Here is a 22,452-nt window from a genome sequence, read left to right on the forward strand (position 1 = left end):
CTACTCCACAAAGTCCTGTCCTTCTCCTCCATTAAGATGCATGCCTCAGCCATTTTGGCTCATTACAACACTGAGCCACCTCTCTTCTCGCACCCTCTTATCAAACAGTTCCTGAGAGGGGCAAACAACTTAAGGCCACCAAGGAGAGCACCCATCCCTGCTTGGGACCTTAACTTTGTACTGGAAAAGCTCACTGTCCCCTCCTTCGAATCTGCTGCATCAGCAGAGTTAAAATTCCTCTCTTGGAAAACAGCCTTCCTTCTGGCCATCACTTCAGCTAGAAGAGTGTCTTATAGGTTCATAGGTTGGTACTGGGCTGTCTGCCCAAAGGCATATATTAGTCCAGCCACATTGTGCGGAATTCACTGCCCCTTTAGTAGTTCCCTAGACCCTTGTACTAGCAGCTAGTACCCTTGGCCCCTATCTAGTAGGTGCTGTTGGTGTGAACCCGGTGTGAACTTTCTGTTACCCATCCACTCCTCAAGGTTCCTCTTGAAGAGTGATAGTGAGGTCTTGAGCTATATGCACTTATGGCTGTGGAATGCTTTGTTATTTTCCATGCTGACACGGTTTCTTTCAGGACTAACCCTTCCTTCATGCCTAAAGTGGTGTCCAGTGTGGCTCTCAACCAATCCATCCATTTGCCAGCTTTCTTTCCTAATCCTCAAAATAAAAGGGAAAGGATCCTGCACTCCTTGGACGTGCACAGACAGCTCAGATTCTACCTTGATAGGACTAAGCCCTTCAGAAAATCTGACCGGTTACTAGTCGGCTTTGCAACAGGGGCAGAGGGCAAGGCCATTTCAAAAAAACAATTTCCAAATGGATAGCACACTGCACCCATTTCTGCTACAAGCATCATGGGAAACCAACGCCTCAGGGGGTCAGAACACATTCCACTAGGGCAACATCTACCTCTACAGCATTTCTCAGGGGAGTCCCTACCAGGGACATCCTGGAAGCTGCTACCTGGAGTTTAGTCCACACCTTCACCAAGCATTACCTGCCTATCCTTTCCAAATCCAGGGCAGGTTTTGCAACTCCAGTCCTGCAAGGCATACTAGCCAGCCCTAACTCCTCTTGACTGCCTTCACCCTTCTTCAGCTTTGGGAATCTACCCAAGTGTGATGACTGCAACAGTGAAACACAAAGAACATAGTACTGTTGTGTACACTTATCATAAATGTAGATGTTCGAGTGTATTCACTGTTGCAGTACTGGTTTCCCCTCCCTCCAGCCCCCTGTTTTTTCTCTCTGTCTCTTCTCTGTATGGCTATTACTCACCCCTTTCAGGGGTATTGGTATTGATATTTACTTTTTACTGGTGGTGTTTCCCCCACCATAACTTGGCTCCCTATTTGGGGTGCTCCTGACATTTGGGGCAAGAAAAACTGATGTAATGGCGTCGGCTGCCTGTTTTTATACCCCCGACGACCTGACGTCAGTCCTCGAGCGACAGCATCTGATGCAGAAATACTAAGTCTCTGTTATTCAGGCCTACTGAGGGCTACCTGCAGGCAGATAACCCAAGTGTTATGACTGCAACAGTGAATACACTCGAACATCTACATTTATGGTAAGTGTACACAACTGTACTTTCTCTACCTTTCTATTTTCAGATTGTTTAAAGTTCAAGATTTTGACTTTACAGTGTGTGTTACCTTTCATTCCTCTCCAGAGTGTTTTTGGTAACTATAGACCTGAAAGATGCTTTTTGCATTCCTATTGCCATATAGTTCAGATGTTTCCTCAAATTTTCTGAGTCTAGGTCACATCAGTTTTCTGCATTACCTTTGGGTTGAATACAGCTCCCAAGGGTGTTTAGAAAGTGTCTAGCTCCAGACAGATTTCCTTATTTAGACAACTTGCTTATCTGTGCAGTCTTTTTCAGGTATTAGGGAGTCCCTTACATGGGTTACAAATCTCCTTCTCAACCTGAGTTTTCGGATCAACAGTAAAAAAATGCTCCTTAATTCCTTCTCACGAGATAGTTTCTATGATGCCCTCTAGATTCTTCCCTTTACAAGACATTCCTAACTAGAGTGAAAATAGACTTATCTGGAAGTCTTCCTGAGTTTCTGCAGTCAGTTCTGAATTCAGCCAGAGGGTATCTTGGGATTCTATGATTCATGGCTTCCTTGATTATCATGATTCCTCTTGCCAGGTTACATATGAGAAAAATGCAGTGGTTCATAAAAACTACGTGGACCCAATATTTTCATCCTCTGGAATTTCAAATTCCAGTGTCGGATTTTGTGAAGAGAGAATTGCTTTGGTGAAGAGAACAGATTTCATTGAGTACAGGTCTCCCATTCTTCCGACCCATTTGTTAGCAGAGACATACTGGATGTTGCTTTGGGATGCTGTATCGATGGCAGTAAAAGCACAAGAGTCTTTGGAACAAAACAGACTGGCCAAAGCACGTAAATGTGAAAGAGGTGCTAGCAGTGATCCATGCTGTGGAATCTCTTCATCATCTGTGGTCCTCTTGATTTCTGCTGGAGGTTGCAGACAACGCCTTTGTTGTGGTACATAAACAAACCGGGGAGGGAGCATTAGGTCTTAGTTTCTGTGCAGATTGGCTGTAATAGCTTGAGAAGTCACTCTGAAGAGAGTTTGTTGCTTTTAGAACAAATGCCTCGTTCATGCAATACAAGTTTCAGACTTTGCACTGAATCAAGCCATCAGTCTCCTGTAACCTTCGCTGAGCTTAAAACCTGCCAAATGATTCTCCATACTATGGATATGCCTAGACAACCCCTGTGTTCTGGTATTATCTCCAAAGAACTAAGTCCTCTAAGAAAGCTGAACAACTGTGTATTTCCCATGATGGGATGATGAAAGAGCAACCCGTATCAAAGCTATTTCTAGATTATTTCTGCCATTGTAATTACCTTCCAGGCAGGAGCAAGGAACAGTTTTGTCTTCTTCAGTGGTATACTGGAAAGGGTAGACTTGAAGTGTTGTGGAGACAGCTACTTGGTCCTTTGTATGAAGATTTACAAAGCATTGGAAACTGGATTCCCTTTGCTTTACTGACTACAAGGTTGAATTACCCAGCACTTAGGCACTCCCTTGTAGAATGAGCAGTAAAACCAATCACTTCCTCAAGAAATCATGTCTTTCCTCGATTTGCATTTAGTTTTCAATTTGCAATGCCTGGATGCCCATACTTGCTCAAGAGATTCAGACTGATAGTTTATTCTTTGTCTGTTTTTAATTGAGAGATTTCTTTCTGTGCCATAGACATGAAGGATTCATGCCTTTCTCCATGTGTTCCACTCACAGGCAGTTGTTAAAGATCAAAGTAGAATGCAAAAACATCTAATTCAGAACCTTGCTATTAAGGCCTTCATCTGTTACTCTGTTATTCACAGTCTAGCTCCAGGTACTGCTTACCTGCTAAGTGGATTCTGTGGATTTCTGTACATGGTACATGGAGATATTTAACGTTGGGCAGAGCAAGCTAGAGGGGCTTCTGTCTTTACTGACAGTGCTTTAAATCTCTTATACTCTAAAATGAGACTTAAGTGTACAGATTCTCAAACTGTCCTAGAACATTTCAATCTTATTTTTTTTTTGTGGGCTTCCATTTGGACATAGTTGTCTTTAAGCAGAAAGGAATCAAAGTTGTCAGCAAGAGTTGTGCAGCAGCCAGATATCCTCTGCAGGTATGTGATATTACAGCAGCAAATCTCTCTCTCTCGGGCTGAAGAGGCCATCTATAGAATTTGGTAACACCTTGAAAGACCAGTGGTGTACTGTAACCATTGGTAGTTTGCAAAGTACTCTTGTGCTTTGCAAACCTGTTTTACCCACAGGGTTGTGCAAAAAGCCACATTAACAACACTGCAGTAATGTATTGCATTAGGAAACAAGAAGCATCAACTCTTGTAATTAAGGGAACATTTACAAAGACAGAAGAGTCTTTCAACTTGGTGCATACTAAGCAGTTTCAGCAACCTGACAGACTCCTTGGGTTGGCTCAGTACCCTTGCTTAAAGTGTAAAATGCATCATCCTACAATTTGAGTTGTCTGGCATGGATTTGTTTGCAGAATTTCATGTATAAGGCTTCCCAAAACCAGATTCTGGAACTTGATATGATGATACCATGTCCCTGTTGTGATTAAGCAGATTGCTTGTGGCTTCTACATTTATTGTTTTATTTTTTTTATAGGTAGATACTAGGCTATCTGCCCTAGGGCATTTATAAGCCTAGCCAGAGTGTATTTGGCTTCCGCCTCCCTATTAGATTAGCCTACTGTGCCTCTGTAAAGTAGGTCACAGAAGGTACCCTTTTAAGATTAGTTTACTGTGACTCTGTCTAGCAGGGACACAGGAGAGATCCCAGGGGTGAATTTGCGATTTCCCATCCAAGCGTCCAAATTTCGCTTGGAGGGTCAGCGAGGGGCTATGTCTAACATGAATTGGGATTCTACTCCAGAGTGAGGGGAGCCTCTGGGAAATGAATCTGTCCCTCCAGCATGTCCTATTTATTTTTGTGCTGAGGTTTAGGTCCCTGGAGCGTGTAGCTCTAAGGGACTTGGATTTTTTGAGGTGGAGCATGTCCATTAATTCTGGGTTTGACATGGCTTTGTGCGTCAGGCATAGATCGCCTCTGAGTAGGCGGTAAGCAACTGAGAAGAGCTGGAGTTTCTTTAGTCGAGCTGCATAGGACATCTGTTTGTAGCCCATGATCCTCTTGGTGAGGTACTTTTGGGGTCTCTCCAGTTGCTGCAGGTGTCGGGTAAGGTACATCCCAAAAGGGTCATTGTATTCAATTATGGGCCTGATGAGTGATGAGTAGAGGGGCACAATGACCTCTCTTGATCTAGATGCGAACCCTTTCGTGATAAGGTGGGCTATGTAGAAGGTCTTTCTAACCACTTTGGCAACGTGATTATCAAAGGAGAGATTACTATCAACTTTGGTCCCCAAATCTCTAATTACTTCTTCCGTACTTAATGGATTACCACCTATGTGGTAGTTTGTGGGCACCTTGTTTTTCCCAAAGGGGATGACTATGCACTTTTTAGCATTTAGCTTGAGGCCGTGGCTCTGGCACCAAGCATCCGTCTCTGAGAGACCCTTTTGGAGGATGCTTGTGTCAGCTGGAGATTTGATTATGGCCCCCAGTTTGCAGTCATCTGCGAACTTTGTCAGCCACAATCCCCCCCGTGTTAGCCTGAACCTCAGAGAAGTATATACCGAACGAGAGGTCCCAGAACTGAGCCCTGTGGGACGCCGCTTGTAACTGGTTTGGATTCGGACATGGCACCTGCAATTCTGACCATGTGGGTTCTATTTCTGAGCCAGTTTGCAACCCATCTTGTGATATAGGGGTTGATATTTAAGCTGGTAAGCTTATTTATGATGCCCGAGTGGGGTATTGTGTCGAAGGCTTTTGCGATGTCCAGGTAGGCAGTGTGGACTACCTTGCCCTCATCTATGGCTTTGGTAACTGTTTCAAAGAAATCAACTAGGTTTAAGAGGCAAGATCTGCCCTTAAAGCCGAATTGGGTAGGGTCCAGTGTCTGGAGGCTCCCAATGTCTTTGTTTGAGTTCCATGATAATACGCTCCATAGCTTTACAGACCAGACTAGTCAGGCTTATGGGGAAATAGTTTCTGGGGTCCGTTGTGGCACCACCTTTGTGGAGTGGAACCACTGTAGCTGTGCGCCATTCTTTGGGTACGTATCCTGTAGTAAGGCTAAGTTTGAACAGTGACTTAATGTGAGGGTTCAGTTCTTCTTGGAGCTCGTGTAAGACACAGCCTGGGACACCGTCCGTTCCCATAGATGCTGTGTTTTTTTGCTTTGGAGAGGGCAGCTTTCACTTGTGCATCTGTGATGTCAGGGAGGTTACATTCAGTTGGGATAGGCGTTTGCTCCTTTGGGGCGGAAGGGGGGGGGTTTGCGCTGAATCTGTCTGCCAGGATGTTGGCTATGTCTGTAGGTTCGGTATATTTTGTACCGTTATGCAACAATTCAGAGCATATCTGGAAGTTTCCGCCCATGTTCCTGACATAACTAAAGAAGGCCTTGTGATTATCTTTAGTGTCTAGTGCAATTTTTTTTTCGAAACTGGCATTTGATGATTTTATGAGGGATCGAAGTTTCTTGCTAATACTGATAAGAGATGCCTTCCCTTTTTGGGATTTTGCTCTGTCATGTGTAGTAGCTTCCTCCTTCTGTTGTATAGCTTATTTATGGCTGGGGTCCACCAGACAGGTCTCCTGTTTTCGGAGGAGTGAGTCTTGGTTTTATTTGGGATAGCACGATCCATGCATTCCTGCAGGTGCTCATAGAATGCATTTGTAAAGGATTCTGCGGATTGGGCTGTATTATCCTCTGGCCCAGGGGCTTTGAAGGATTCCACCTCAGCCTTGAGAAGTGCAAAGTTGGCTTTTGAGAAATTCTTTACAGTGATTTCCTTGGCTGGGGGTGGGGACAGGATATGGATGTCCAGGGAAATTTGTTTATGGTCTGATCTTACCAATGAGGGGTTTACCTCTGGTGTGGAACATAGAGTCCCTGTGTTGGTGATGACCAGGTCCAATATGTTGTTCCCTCTTGTGGGAGTGGTGACCAGTTGTTCCATTGCGTTAGAGTTTATAAAGTCAAGGAATCGTTGGGCGAGGGTGTTTGGGCTTGAGTAGTTTTCCCAGTCAGTGTTTGGGTAGTTGAAGTCACCCAATAACATAGTGTTTGGAGAGACCTTCATATTCTCCAGTGTTCTCAGGAATGCCAAGTGGGGTTCCTGTAATAGGGAGGGTGTTCTGTAGCAGGCTACAAACTGAAAGGCAGTTTTGCTCGCTGTTAGTTGCACATGGATGGTTTCCGATGCTTCGTGCACTGCCACTAACCTGGAGGTGTAGGTATCTTTGATGAATATAGATACTCCCCCTCCTTTTGGGCTTCGGTCCGAGTTTTGGGGCCAAAACGCATGGTATGAGTTATAACCTGGTAGTGCTGGGGTGCTCTCAGGAGCCTTGAACCAGGTCTCTGTTACTGCACAGACATCGATTTTCTCCATACTGAGGAGAGTCTCGAGTGCGTGCATCATGAGGTTTAGACTTATGGCATTGAGTAGCATTACCTTTAGTTTTTTTATCTTTGGGTTGTCTATGGAGGTGGGTTTGTCCTTTGAGCCTTGCCTAAAAAAGGCACTATGGGGGTGGCAAGAGTCTTGGCCAGTATACGAAAGCCTAAGGGTGACAGGTGCAAGCCGTCCCTAGCGAAGCAACGTGGCTTGTCGAGCATGTCATCCCAGGCTGACAGACACTGGATCCGCTTTGAATGACACCACTACTTTAGCCAATTGTTAAAACTGATAATTTTGTCTTTATACTGTGGCATCATTCTTGGTGAGGGCAAGATGCTACTCAAGGTCAGGGTCATACCAGCCTGGGCTACATGGTCAGAGAGCTCCTCTATGTCTCTTTTCATGTAGTCCAGGGAGGTACGTCTCGGGTCATTCACACCAGCATGGACAATGACGGAGTCATACTTGTACTTGCTTTGGAGTGACCTGAGTGCTTGCGTTATGTGGCGGATCCTGGCGCCCGACAGGCAGCTTACAATGACATTCTCCTTGTTCAGTCTGGTGAGCGGAACGTCAGTGTGCCGGACAAGAGAGTCCCCTATAACAAGTGTATTTGGTGTGTTGTTTGGCTTTAAGGGCTGTGACTGTGAGGCGCACTGATTTTGTGAGAGATGTGATTTGTGGGTATTGTTGAGGGGTGGCTGTTGCTTGGATATCTGCTTTAGGAGGTCTTTGCTGTTTAGGCAGATTTTTATTTAGAGCCTCCGAGTATGTTTTTGTGTGTTTGTGTTGGGTATGCAGATGCAATAGGTCTGTGTGAGACTGGATTTGTGGTGTGGGTGGTTACCTTTTCCTCCTGACTGACTGTGCCAGTCTTGGGTTGAGAGAGCTCTGCCTCCAGTTTGGCTGTGTAACTGCATCTCTCACATGTATTAGAGTTTGTTGGAAGGAGGAGAGGGTTGTCTGTGTACATAAGGCAATTGTAACATTGCCTCAAAATTCCCAGATTCACCAGCTGGACTGGAGAGTAACCTTGAAGCTGACCCTTGGACATACCAGATTAGTATAGGGAACTGTTTTTTTACTGATCAGATTAGGGAAGGGAACTGATTTTTCACTTGATCAGGAAGGACCAATCGGGAGTCTAATACTTATGAGAAATCAAGGAGGGTGTGTAGTGCTTTAGTTAGTTAGTGTTTCCTTATAAGAGCTGAGCAAGTGCAGGGCTTTAGAAAGAGAATAGAGTGATTACTTTGACAGTTTGAACAGTTCTAAGGGAAAAAATGAAGAGCAGACTTTGTGGAGCCTGGAATAGTTTAAACCTGTTTAGGCGGCGCTGCCCGACGCTCCTCAGTGCACAAAACCGTGCAAAAAGAGAGTTGTAGGGTTTTAAGAGAGAGAGATCAAGGAGTTTAGAATTGACCCAAAATGGCCAATAAAACTACAGCTTCTAGGTAGTAACCACTCCTCCAGGGACAGGCAGGCTGTTCAGTGTTAACCACTCCCACTGGTGAACACAGAGACTTCCCTTTAGCCCAAGCAAGCACTGGCCTTCTAGAAACTTCCAAACAGTTCAGAACAGCAAATCTGTAACTGAACTTTCTTAACTTTCAGAAAGTGGGAAAAAAGCAAGATTTTTTTTTTTTTTTCTTTATGTTGTAGTTTCCCATGGTAAAGCATTATTCTTTCAGTACCCTTTTGACTGAGGAGGGTTGGTCTTTGTTTGCTGTAACATCTGTCGCCCTCGCCATTGACCCTTTTTTCATCCATAGTATGGATATCGGATATCAAGCAAAATTAAAAATTCACTACTGAATTTAGTGACTTGATGTTTTCTTATTTAAGGGTGTAATTCATCTGAACCTTCTTATGAAGCCACCTTTACCTTCCTATGTACAAAATTGTGTATTGTTTCTGTTTGACTTACACACACACACACACACACACACACACACTGATGGTACTGCTTCTGGCTGTAGTGATGCATATCTTCTCCATCACAAAATTTCCATTTTATTGATCTCTGCCTAACATATAAAGCTATGTCAAACCCAGAGCTGTTGGACATGCTACACCTAAAGAAATCCCAATCCCTCCAAGCTACACGCTCTAGGGACCTAAACCTTGTCACCACAATAAACAGGACATGCTGGAGGGATAGATTCCTGTCCCAGAGACTTCCTATACTCTGGAACAAGCCACCCATCTATGTCAAGCAAAGTTCTTCATTAGCACTCTTCAAGAAAAATCTTAATGAGTGGATGGGAAATAGGAAATACACCCCGGGGATCACTTCTGTGTCTCTGCTGAACAGTGGCACAGGAAAATAACTTTCTTGGGTGGCATAAGCTATGGTACCTTGCTGGCTAGGCTTACGTAGGCCCTTGGGCCGATAGCCTAGTACCTACCTATGAACACTTGTGTTAGTTGTTACTTCCTAAGTAAATATCCCTCATTTTTAGATGCTATTTGATAAGATGGCCATAACATTAGTGCACCTAGGCACCTCATCACTGCTGTACCCAAGTAACCGTGATTAACTTACCTTGCCTGCTTCTAATTAAAGAAAAAAAAATTGGGGTAATTATCTTCCAGCACTTCATGAGCTGATTCAATTTCCCATTTGTGTTTTTGAGATTTCCACACCAGTCTGAGCATTGTGAAAAGGCTTTAAAACATGATCTGATGATGATGATCTTCATTTTATCATTGACGTATGGGTTCAGTTCCGATAGGGGAACCGACTCGGTCATTACTACAGCTCTCACAGGCCAAAAACTCTTGAGCTTCATCCTTGCCCACAATTCCCCTCTCCCAGTTACCCCAGATCTCATTTGACACTTTTTCAGACAGACACGTTTGCCTCTGCTCTCGAGCCAAGTCAATTGTTATAAATATTTCTATTAATATTTCTAGTTTAAAGTCTTTTGTTAGTCTTTCTATTGTTTATTGTTATATTTTGCAGTATTTTAGTGTACTTTTACTATCCCTTTATTCCTTCCCATACACTTGCATTTTTTCTTTCTGTAATTGTTGATAGTTTCCCCTCTGTCCTCCCCTCTCTTCGGTGTAGCTGTAACTATCATTGTTGAAAGTTCACTCCCTTTGTAGTTTTCTCTCTAAACGGCCGTTCATCTACAACAGGACTGTGTCATATGTCACAACTTTAGTCACAGAGCTCTCGTCAAAGGAAAAATAAATTAATAGTGAAGGGCTTAATTCAGTCAGCCTTTGGGGACGCCATATCCACTACAAAGAGTAAATCTGATATTTCTTCCCTATCCCTGTTTCTTCATCTTTAGACAGGTCAGAAAAGAGGAGCTTGTTAGTTGCATCATCCCCCTTGGAACTGACTCCAAAAAAGCATAAGTCATTGGCTCCATCAAGTACCTCAGATCTGATACAATGTCAATCCAAAACTTAGGTGCTGGTAAAGATATCATCGGTACCGACTACTGTTCCAACTCCTAGTGCATTGACAAAATCTCTGCAGGAAAGTCAAATGTTGACCAAGGACACCTCATCATCTATGCCAACTACATTGGCGCAGACAGTTCAGCTTGATTTGCCAAGAGTGGTGTGTTCACCTTCTATTGACCCTTTTGCTTTCGAATTGCCCAAAACATTTCTAGAGAGGCCAAACTCTCCTCAGGCCTCTGTCCATTCCTCCAAAGGTCTCATCGAGACTGATGTGGAGAGACTGGTGAATAAAGTTCTGTGGGTGAGAGGACTTGCAGGACTTCCCTCGGCTCCAACCCCTGTGGGTCTTGAAGTCGATCCAACTTCTACCCCTTTCACTTCTTCTCTGACCTCCTCTGAGGTTTTAGAGATGTCAGCTCTGAGCCTTCTGGTGCAGACTGTATCAGTTCTGGAGATATCTCTCCCTTCGGGACAGATTATTTCTCTGAGTTATTTGGCTCTGTTGGAACTGGAGACCTCCCGGGGCTGCATCTGTCCTGTTGGCTACGGGAAGACAGGGTCATCTCTAATGTTTTCAGAGCCATTTCACAGTGCAGTGCAGCTCGGCACTGGCTTCTGCCTAAGGGGCTGTCTGTTCAGAGCGGGTAGTGACCACGGTTCTGAGGCAGTCTTTCTTGGTTCCGAGCTCCTTTCCCTCTTCGGGGGGGGGGAGGGGGCATCGTTCCAGGCAATTGAGACAGCTTTGTCCATAGTGGTCACTCAGTCGGTCCCATCCTTCTTGGAGCATATCCCATCCTCACACTCCCTTATTAATCCTTTCTTTCCACTGGGGCATTGAGTACCCAATCCACAGGACCCACAGATTCATGTTCTGTCGTCTTCTGATACCTCCCCAGACTATCCCCCTGAGAAGTTCCATCAGAAGAAAAAGTGCAAGAGGAAACACTTAGATTCCCCACAGGAGTCGGTCACAGAAGACACTGATTTTGATGGAGAAGGGTCCCCGAGGTCATCTCCTGAAGATAGCACCTTTGGAGACATCCTGGAAATTTTAAAGCAGAGGGTGATTGGAAGTCCCAAAATCCTTCCTTGGAGGAGTTGGTGTACCTGTAGGCTTTTGGTACTTGCCCCTCCACCGCTTGAGAGACTCCACCTGCTGATGAGTTCATTCAGTTGATCTTGCAGCGAGTGTGGAAGGCACCAGACACCACTGAACCTATCCCTAAGAGACCAGACAAAATTTTATCCACTCCAGAGGACAAGCAGTTATGAGCTGAAGGTCTTCCAGTAGATGCCATGGTAGTTGCAGCCACCACTAAAAAGGAACTGGCCGACAAGAGTTCCTCTATCCATCCTCCCAATAGAGAGTACCAGACAATGGATAGGTTTGGGAAGAAGTGGGTTTACACTTCATCGACCTTCTCCTTAAGGTCATTGAATTTCCTGGCACATTTTACCAGACTACAAAGGGATCTGATCAAGGAATTGTCAGATATCCCTGCAGGAGCTGTTACTGAGGGAGTCTAAGACAAGGTTGCTTCCTAGTTGGCCACCCAGGAGTCTCTGTCAAATTTTTCCTTTCGGCTCATTGCACATCCAGCCAAAAGGACTACCCAAGCGGTGGGTTCATGTGTAGCCATAAGGAGAGACACGTGGTGTGCCTTTGTGACTTTGCGGAACCATTTCAGTCTTCATTCGTCAGTGCTTCCTTTGACAGATCATCTCTTTTTGGCCCAAAAGTTAGAGACATTATCCAGGTGTGAAAAAGATGGTAAGACCCTCTCTGCAGTGGGCATATGTTTTTTCACCCCCCCCCCCCCAAAGATCATCTTCTAGGAATCAGGAGCAGTAGAAAAATGTGATTCAGAATATCCCAAGGGCCTTTGCAGGACACATGGATTACCAGTTCTCCCAGGGACAGAGGGGGAAAACTACAATGGAAGATGTTGCCCAGGCAACAGAGCTGGCCCACAGACTAGGGCTTTAGGGACCCGATTCCAGATAAGCCTTTTCACCGTTCCTGAAAGGAAGCCTGATTGTCTTCCTCTGGAGGCAGTCATGGGATTCTTATCCTTGCACCAAATCACCTGGCAAAATGTAACAACAGATTCTTGGGTGCAATGGATCATATCCAGAGGTTACATCATACCCTTTTCCAATCTTCCCCCATTTGCAAAAAATCCCCAACGTTCTACCCAGTCAGAAAGAACCAGCAGTTCTAGAAATTCAAAAATTGCTAGACACAAAAAGTTATCCAGGAATTCCCACCAGACCAGAGCGGATCCAGAATTTATTCAAGATTCTGTTTAGGGCCAAAAAAGACAGAGGACTGGAGACCAGTTTTGGTTCTTAACATGCTGAACAAATCAGTTCAATAAACGAAATTCCAGTGGTCACGGTGCAGTCCGTTCTTCTTTTTTTAGGAAAGGACAACTGGATGTGCACAATAGATCGTCAGGATGCATACTACCACATAAAAATGGACAGATGCTGCAGAAGATTCCTCTCCTTCCAGCTGGGAGCCAGTTATTACCAATTCATAGCGCTGCCCTTTGGCCTCACCACAGCCCCCAGGGTGTTCACCAGATGTATGGCAGTATTAACAGCTCGCTTGAGACTGCAGGGATTGCAGGTGTTTCAGTACTTGGACGACTGGCTTATTACTGCTCCGCCAAGCATCGATTGATAGAGGCAAGAGATTACATTCTCAAGACCTGTGTGTACCTATCAATAACTGTAAATCACAACAAATCACAACTAACTCCAACTCAGAGATTAGAGTTTATAGGGGCAGTACTAAATAATACATCAACCGTAGCTCCCTTCCTCCAGCAAGACTTCAAAAAAATTTGACTCTAGTTCAAAAAAATTTGACTCTAGTTCAAAAAAATTTGACTCTAGTTCAGAAAGTAATTTCCAGAAAGCAAGTTCCTGCTCGACTAATCTTAGCTGTAGGTTCAGTGGCAGCAAAAATAACTTTAGTTCCCTTAACCAGATTTCACATGAGAATTTTACAATAGCTACTAGCATCTCAATGGTCCATGCTATATCAACCCATGTCAGACAAGATTATCATCACCAATCAATGCAAAAGGATCTAGCTTGGTGGATTCATTCCAGACAAATTCTCCTGGTCCTGCCCCTTCATTCTTCCAGAGCCCAAGCTCATAGTGACCACGGACTCCTCCCATATGGGTGGGGGGGAGGCATTACTTGGCAAGATTGTCCAAGGGATTTTGGTACCCCTTGGTATTCAACTTGCACATCAGTGCTCTGGAATTAAGAGAGGTGCTTCTATCATTGTAAGCCGTTCAGTCAGCACTCCCTCTGGGAACAATTACAATTCAAATGAACAACATGTCAGTAGTTTGGTACATCAACAAAGAGGGAGGAACCAAGTCTTAAGTGTGATAGCAGACATACTGAGCAGGTGTATCCTACAGCCTAACGAGTGGTCTGCAAGTCCAGCAGTGGCAGAAGAGATTTTCCATCAATGGGGCCAGCCTTGCTGCAGTCTGTTCATCTCTTCTCTAATCAACAAGTGCAGCAACTGTTTTGCCTTGATTCCACCTCCAGGGAGGTTACCAAGAGATCCTCTTCTCCACATTTGGCTGTCCAGACTCCTATATGCCTATCTCACCAATACCTCTAATCTCAAAATTCGTACAGAAAGCACTCAAGTTGAAGAGCAGAGTAATCCTCTTTGCCCCATTTTGGCCTTGACATATCTGGTTCCCCTTTCTTTGGCCTTATCTAATTTAGTGACCTTAGATTCTGGATCCAACTCCATATCTTCTGTCCCATCCAGACATTGTGAATCTCAAGGTCACTGCATGGTTCCTCAATTCCACTAGTTGCCAGGTGTCGTAACCTTTCCTCCCCAGTACACCACATATTTTTTTCTTCTCATAAGCCTTCCACTTAGACGCTGTATACTAGTAAATGGAAAAGATTTACCATTTGGACTCTAGAAAGGGATATTGATCCCTTATCTGCTTGTGCTGAAAATAGTTTAGACTTCTTAGCCTCTCTTTTCAATGCAGGAGCTTCCCTTCTACCATCAGGATACAACTAGCAGCAATCTCAAATTTCCATGATGGTTTGGGAGAACATCCTTTAGCTTTTAATAGTCTTTGTAAGTCATTCCTAAAAAGGACACTGTTGATGAAACCCCCTTTCAGAGATCCTGCTCCTCCTTGGGACCTAAACCTAGTGTTGCAAACCATTGTATGTTCTTCTTTTGAACCATCTGCAGACTGTGATCTAAAGTACTTGTCATGAAAAACATTATTTTTGGTAGCAGTAACCACTGTGAGACGAAATTCAGGCCTTAACATGTAAACCACCTTACCTGATTTTTCTCAAAGAGTTTCCTTATGAACAAATCCCACTTTTCTACCTAAAGTGGTGTTGGGAGTCTAATATCAATCAGTCAGTTAATTTACCAGTATTCTTTCCCCACTTTTCGTATAGAGGTGAATACTTCTTACATTCGTTAGATGTTCATAGACAATTATGCTTTTATCTTCACAGAATTGAGGACATCAGAAAATCTGACCAATTGTTTGTGTCCTTTTCAAGTACTGGTTTTGGTAAACCTGTTAGCAAGGTAATCTTAGCTGGATGGCTCAAGGACTGCATTTCCTTTATTTATGCCAAAAAGAAAATTGCTTTGCCTAGATCTGTGAAGGCACATTCTATGAGATCTATTGCCATTTCAGCAGTATTCCAGTCTAGAGCTTCTTTGGACGATATATGTGCAGCAGCTACTTGGGCTTCTCCCCATACCTTTATTACTAATTACAAAATGGATTTGGTCTCCAGGGGAAGAGTATTGTTCGGTTCAGTGGTGCTCAGAAATGTCCTTCCATGAGTGCTCCCAAGGTATAAGGAAACTGGAGAACTCTGTTCCATATGTCAAGGATAAAATGAAGATTGATAACATCAGATAAAGAAGTAATGTGCTTACCATAACGTTCCATCTTCTTTTATTCTTGGCTCCCCTCCCTCCCTCCATCCACCAACCTTAGAAGATTTTTTGGTGGAATGAATTTTTCCATCACAGTATGACCTTTATTAAGGTGTAGCAGGTATGGTTTTCATTACTTTAGTTATGCTTTATTTCTAATGTGCAGACTCGATCTCTGGTAACTGGGAGAGGGGAATTATGGGTAAGGATGACGCTCAAGAGTTTTTAGCCTGCATGAGCCATAGTAACTGCCTGGTCGGTTCCAATATCGGAACCGAACCCGTATGTCAAGGATAAATGAAGATGGACAACACAGATGGAATGTTATGGTAAGTACATAGTTCATAGGTGTGTACTAGACTAATGGCCCTGGAGCCTTTACAAGCCTAGCCCATAGAAATTCCCTGGCATCGTGCTGCCCAAAGTTAGTTCCCAGTGCCTCTGTTAAGTAGAGCCACTGGAGTGATCTCTGGGGTGAACTTTCTATTTCCCATCCACTCATCAATATTTCTCTTGAAGAGGGCCAGTGAGGTGCTCTGCTTGACTTGTCAGGTAAGTCTATTCCAGAGCATGGGCAGTCTCTGGGTTCTGAACCTGTTCCGCCAGCATGTTCTGTTGATTGTGATAATGAGGTTGAGGTCTCTGGAGCATGTGGTGCAGATGGATTGGTATTTCTTTAGATGTAGCATTTCTAACAGAGCTGAGTCAGACATGGCTTTGTAAGTCGAGCAGAGATCGCCTCTTAATAGACTATATGAGATGGAGAATAGCTGGATTTTTTTGAGTCTGTCCATGTAGGACATGTGTTTAAGGCCTAGGATCCTCTTCGTGAAGTACTTTTGTGGCTTTTCCAGCTGTTGCATGTCTCTAGTGAGGTACATGCCAAATGGGGCATTATACTTGATGATTGGTCTAATGAGGGAGGAGTAGAGAGAGATGATGACCTCTTTCTTCCTGGATACAAAACCCTTGGTAATGAGATGTGCCACACACAAGGACTTTCTGACCACAGTAGCAGTGTGGTGGTCGAAGGAGAGGTTGCTGTCAACCTGTGTCCCCAGATCTCTAATAATGTCTTCAGTGTTCACTGGGCTTCCATTGATGTGGTAATTAGTGGGAACTGTGTTTTTCCCAGAGGGGATGACAACGCATTTTTTGGCATTAAGCTTAAGGCGATGGTTTCAACACCAGTCATTGGTCTCACTGAGGCCTTTCTGTAGGATGTCTGCGTCACTTGGGGAGTTAATAATGGCTCCGAGCTTGCAGTCGTCTGCGAACTTGGTCAGCCAGAGTCCCTCCGTGTTGGCCTGGACTTCTGAGAAGTAGATGCCAAACAGGAGAAGACCCAGGACTGATCCCTATGGGACTCCACTCGTGACTGGTCAGCAGTGTGACTTGGAGTCAGTTACTTTCACACTGTGGGTTCTATCTGTGAGCCAATTTGCAACCTACCTAGTGATAGAGGGGTTGATGCCTAGTTTGGTGAGTTTATCAATAATTCCTGAGTGGGGAATGGTATCAGAGGCCTTGGCCAGATCGAGGTAGGCTGTTTGAACTACCTAGCCCTCATGCACAGCTCTGGTGACTACTCAAAGAAGTCAACCAGGTTGAGCAGGCATGATCTACCTTTCACAAAACCAAATTGCATGGGATCTAGAGTTTGGAGATTCCCTATATCCTTGTTAATTAGGTCCATAATGATGCGCTCCATAGCCTTACATAAACTCTCTTTTCACCTGTTTTGTGAAAGGGTCAACATGTTCAACTTGGCCATATAAGTATTCATAATCAAGAATAGAGCTGTGCCAGACATCAAACCGACTTGCAGTTTTGTGTGTCAAAACTAGTGATGCTGCATATATTACCATGTTATTGAAGTGAAAATGTTAGGGTTCATGAAAGGAAAGGTAGTTAAGATTTGAATTCTTAACTGTTTTGGAACATGGTGTAAGATTGTGATTTGAGCTTTTGGCTAAGGCATTTTTTGAGGCGTTTCTTAGACGTATCATAAAAGCTTATTTTGACTACTGCCTGGGTATTTAGAATGTGACAATGTATTTTAATTATGCCTTCCTGCCATGGAGCTGATAGACATTCAGAGTCGTTGCTTTTTAGAGAAGATTGCTGTGTTTATCGTGTGTAGTATGAGTGGCTACAAAGTATTAATTTTGCTGTTTATACTTTGTAAATGTATTGCTGTACATCTCCAGTTAGGGTATTAAGTGCATCAGGAAACACTAAATGAATACGAAAGATTTTAATTAGGTATGACATTTTTTTTCAGTAGTGACTGCGTACCTTTTTGTACTAGATTTCATTTTACAGCAAAATGTATCTGTTATCATTTATACTTGAGAGTATTCTATTGAATAATGAACCATGTTAAAAGTTAAAAAAAAAAAAGTTTTTTAAGACTGTAGGTAATGTGTAACATTTGAATTCCTGTTTTTTATGGCAATGATTTTCTGTTTCATCACATTATTTTTGCAGTCCATGCACCAAAATCCTCCAATGAAGAATTGATTTGCTTTGTTCTAAGGTGCTGATATTACAGTACTACACATTTATAACTGTAAATTACATGTTATTAATCCAGAGTTCGAGCTTTGGTGCATTTCAGTATTTTCTGCACATTTCTTCATCAGCAGCCATCTTGGTGCTGCCGGCTTGCATAACTGGAGTGGTGTTTCAGGGTCATACTTATTTTGTGTTTGTGTCCCAGACTAGTGTATATTCATTTTGTGGTCATGGTGATTGTACAACTATGCACGGTATGTATTAAGCAATTATCTCCTATTTTTAATAGCACTACACCAACCACAGTACTCCAGTGCAGTCCAAGAGCAAAGAGCGGGAGGTGGACAAGAAAGAAATTGAAAAGCCAAGAGAACGTTCAAGGGAGAGAGAAAAGAAAGAAGAAAAAGAGAGAAAAGAACGCAAAAGGGTATAAAAAATGGGGGAGTATATTATCTTTAGTAAATAGGTACAGCTGTTTAGAAGATCAGTATGTGAAATACAGAGTAATCTTAACAAATACCTCCTTAAGATGAGGCTTTATGCCTGCTCCTTTATATAAGGTAGATGTTAGTTTTGTTATGGATATAGTTGGACTGAAGTGTGCACTTACCTGGGGGCAAGTTTTGGCATCTCTGATCTCCCAGTGACCATCAAGCTTTTGCTCAGTTGGCCAGACTCCTAGAGCATGTTCTTTCCATTGGGGTTGAAAGTCTGTTGACAAAACTAGTTGTCATCCACTTATGAGTTTGGATGGGTTTCCTCATTTAAGCCATACCCAATTCCCCAGTTCAGATGCCCACATAATCCCAAAGGAAGTCATGCAATAGGCAGTTGCAAGGGACCAGTCTCTTGACTTGAGTTGTCCCTTCAGATGCCTTGCTGTCATGAAGACAAGAGTGCCTATGGTAGTCCCCATTCTAAACCTGGAATTTAACACAGAGACCGCACTTCTAGTATATGCACCCTAATTAAATTATCTGTGGCTGTGTTTATATCAGGGCCTCATCTTTGTATGCCATGCAGCTGGCAAATGTTCTTGATAAAGGTTTTCACCACCTCACAGTGTTCATCTTTGGACAGAAATATATTTATAATATCTTAGGCTCATAGATTTATAGGTTTATACTAGGCTAATAGACACTTGGGCCTTTATAAGCCTAGTTATGCACCTCAAATGTATCCCATGAGTTATTGTGCCTTAGACATTATTTTAAGGGGGTGTATGTTAGGGCATGATTTAATGTCTGCCTCTGTCCATAAGAGATAAAGGTGTCAGACCAGGGGTGAGTTTCCCATCCACTGGCCCAGATTGTGCTTGAATAGGGTTAGGGATAGGAAGCCTACTCCAGAGAATGGGGATTCTCTGTGATACATACTTCTCTCTCGAGGTTTACCATCACAATTACAAATGAAGGTTTGGCAATCACGGGATGTCGAATTACGGCTGACTGAATCCCGTGTTGCCAAACCCTCACGTGTGTGTGTCCCGGTTCAGCAAATGCACTGTGCATTTGCACATATGACATCGATCTTAGAACTAGAGATCTCGGTACAGTGGGGATCGGGAAATTTACTCTCTTCCCCACTGTAGTGCGATCTCAGAGTTGGAATATATAATTTGCAGGGGGGGGGCACAGGGTGGCTTGCCTCCCTGCAAAAATGTGTAGTTCAGTATTGTGCAGTATGTTCATACTGTTAACAACTAGAACTTAAGTTACTGGTTTGAAAGGTGTAGGGGGAATAGTATGTCGAATAATGCCGAATTTGAATAATCGTCATGGTGTTCGACATACTGACCTAGTCAGTGTTCCATGTTCGGTGTTGTGGTTTAATGCAATAAACGTTTTTGTTTTGTCTGTCTCAATTTTGATGGTAAATCATCCCTCCAATATGTCCTGCTTATGTGGCAAGCAGAGTAAGATCTAGTAGTTCTGGTGACGTTTGTTTTGCAGATAAGCAAAGGTCCATCAGAGCTGGATCCAAGGATGCCTTGTATGTCAGGCATAAATTGCCTCTCAGCAGTTTGTAGGAGATAAGAGTATAGGGTAGGGATTTGAGGCGATCTGCATAGGACATTGTGTTTACATCATGTATTAATTTTGTGAGGAATCTTTGTGAACATTCCATTTGCACGTTTCTGGTCGGATATATAACTAAGGGGTGTTATACTCAATAATGGGTCTGATGAGGGCTGAGTACAGTGGTACAATAACTTCTCTGGACCTAAATGCCATGCCTTTACTTACAAGTTGAGCGACACAGAATGATTTTCTTACTACCTTAGACACGTTGGTCGAAAGCTAGGTTATTGTCTATATGAATCCCCAAATCCCTAACTACTGTGTCTACTTTTAGGGGTATTTTATCAATGAGATAGTTTCCTTTGGTGTCCAACTTCCCAAATTGGTACTATTATGCATTTCTTTTCATTTGTCAGTGTTAGACTTTTCTGTAAGTTGTTATTATCTTGGGGGATTTCTATAACTGCTCCGAGCTTGTAGTCGTCTGCAAACTTTGTAAGCCACAGGCCCCCTGACATTGCCCTTGACTTCCAAAAAATAGATGCCAAAGAGGAACAGACCCAGCACAGAGTCTTGGGGAAAAATATAACCAGAAGTTAGAATCGAAGCCTGTAACTTTGTCTGGGAGCTTAAGTCTTTAACCGTTATGCCAACCCTCCACTCTGAGTATTGAAGATGTTAACCTTCCTTATCACTCGCAAAAGCAAGATAAGAAATATGCGTTGCATTGCTGTTGTAAAATTCTACTGCAGTTTAATTAAAAATATAATTAAAAGCTAAGGAAACGAGTGCCTCTCAAAGAACAGCACACATCAGCCATGAGCTTTCATTTTAATAAAGACTTATGCTGTAAGGTCTAAGAGACCTGTAGTAATAGTGCCATTGCATTGAGTTAGATAAAAGGTTAACTCGTAAAAATAATTTTTTAAGAGCTTATGAAGCATGTGTCAATTTTAACAGGTGTGTTATTACTTCAGAATCTAATGTGAAGACTGTTTTCTGATAAATCAATTAGTGTTCTGCCTATAACATTTCTAGTTAGTCTGTTCATATTTGTTTGTTCATGTAATTTTAGGAGCATTCCAACAGTGATCGTGATTTGGGACAGGAAACCAAGCGAAGAAAGGATGAAAATGGAACAAGTACGTTAATGGCATTACCATATTTGAACATACATGAATTTCCTGTTAGTAGGTTTGGTAACTCTTTTTTTCTTTTTTTTTCCAGACTCTTCTTCAAAGCACAGTAGAAGTGTAAGCCCGTCTGATTCTCCACGTTCGAGTGAGAAGGATAAAGAGAAAATTAAATCAAAATCATCTTCCAGCAAAGAGAAAACTGATTCTTCTAAAACTGAAAAGTCTGAAAAAAGTTCTTCAGGGAGTAAAAAGGTAGTGGACTGATTGATGATCTTATGTGTTTTGAGTAGAATTTCATGAAGAATGATATGATCTCATTTATTCTCATTAGGGGTAATATAAATTTGATACTGTCCTTTTCATTCTTCCTCAGTGTATGGGGTTATGGATCCAATCCTTGGATCTGACTCGGCTGCATTCTGCAGACTTTAGATCCAACTCGCAAGGTCCTTCCTCTACCCTTAATGCCCTAGTCCATCCCCAATACCTTAGATTTTGTTTTCCGCCATCTCACACAGACTTGGATCCTCTCACACAGCATTTAAGTGTTTAGGTACCTGTAAGTGTATTAGTTTTATCTCGTCTCCTCCTCTCTATATTTTCTTGTAAAGTTGTTTCAGAATCTGACTTTCATTAGAAAAAACATCATCCTCACTCACAATGCGACTAAGACATTCAAATTGCCCCTTGACTATGTTCCTTTTCATAATGGGAGGATGTTGGCTCGAACAATCAGGGTGGTAGTTACGAGAAGTGCTTTTCCTATGGATGGTGGAAGAGAATCTGTAAGTAAGGGGATCTAATAATGAGTAAATACAAAATAGTTTCCCCTGATTTTGTTTCCAACAGTTATTTGAGGATTGATAATACCTTAGCCAGACTATATCAGGAAGGTAGTATTTCTGAGCTGGAAATGGATTACATGGAAGTTAAATCACCATAGATGGGCAGATTTTTTGGGATACCAAAAACCCATAAAAACCCTACAGATCCCCCTCCTAGGCACATTGTAACACCCGGGAAAACCCAAACTGAATTTATTTCAGCCTTGATGAATTTTTTCCTTAATCCTTTAGTTCAAGATTCTCAGTTTTACCTACAGGACTCTTGGGTTTTTTTAGATGAAATATGCAGGTGCCCACCTCTTGATGGACAATGCACACTAGTCACTTTGGACGTGGTAGCTTTATATCCCAGCATTCCTCATCATGAAGGGTTGGAAAATGTGACCAATTATCTTGTCAAGCATACTTCTACTCCACCTCACAGAGTTAGTACTTTCGCCACTTTGCTTGGTTTTGGATAATAATTTAAGTTTTAAAATTTCGGTCCAGCATATGCCT

The 22,452-nt window shown here is 42.9% G+C and overlaps 1 protein-coding gene across 1 annotated transcript in view; it reads left to right on the forward strand.

Moving 5' to 3' along the window:
• LOC122789852 (THO complex subunit 2-like) overlaps positions 1–22,452 on the forward strand; it is a 2,223,396-nt gene that overhangs the window by 2,033,980 nt on the left and 166,964 nt on the right. Inside the window, exons 17-19 of the mRNA XM_044057286.1 lie at positions 18,242–18,379; positions 21,049–21,115; positions 21,201–21,361. Of these exons, the coding sequence (XP_043913221.1) occupies positions 18,242–18,379; positions 21,049–21,115; positions 21,201–21,361 (366 nt within the window). The remainder of the gene's footprint in view (positions 1–18,241; positions 18,380–21,048; positions 21,116–21,200; positions 21,362–22,452) is intronic.

The sequence above is a fragment of the Protopterus annectens genome, chromosome 15.part0 (genome assembly GCF_019279795.1).
Source record: "Protopterus annectens isolate FY-2018-M chromosome 15.part0, PAN1.0, whole genome shotgun sequence".
NCBI classification, from domain to species: domain Eukaryota; kingdom Metazoa; phylum Chordata; order Ceratodontiformes; family Protopteridae; genus Protopterus; species Protopterus annectens.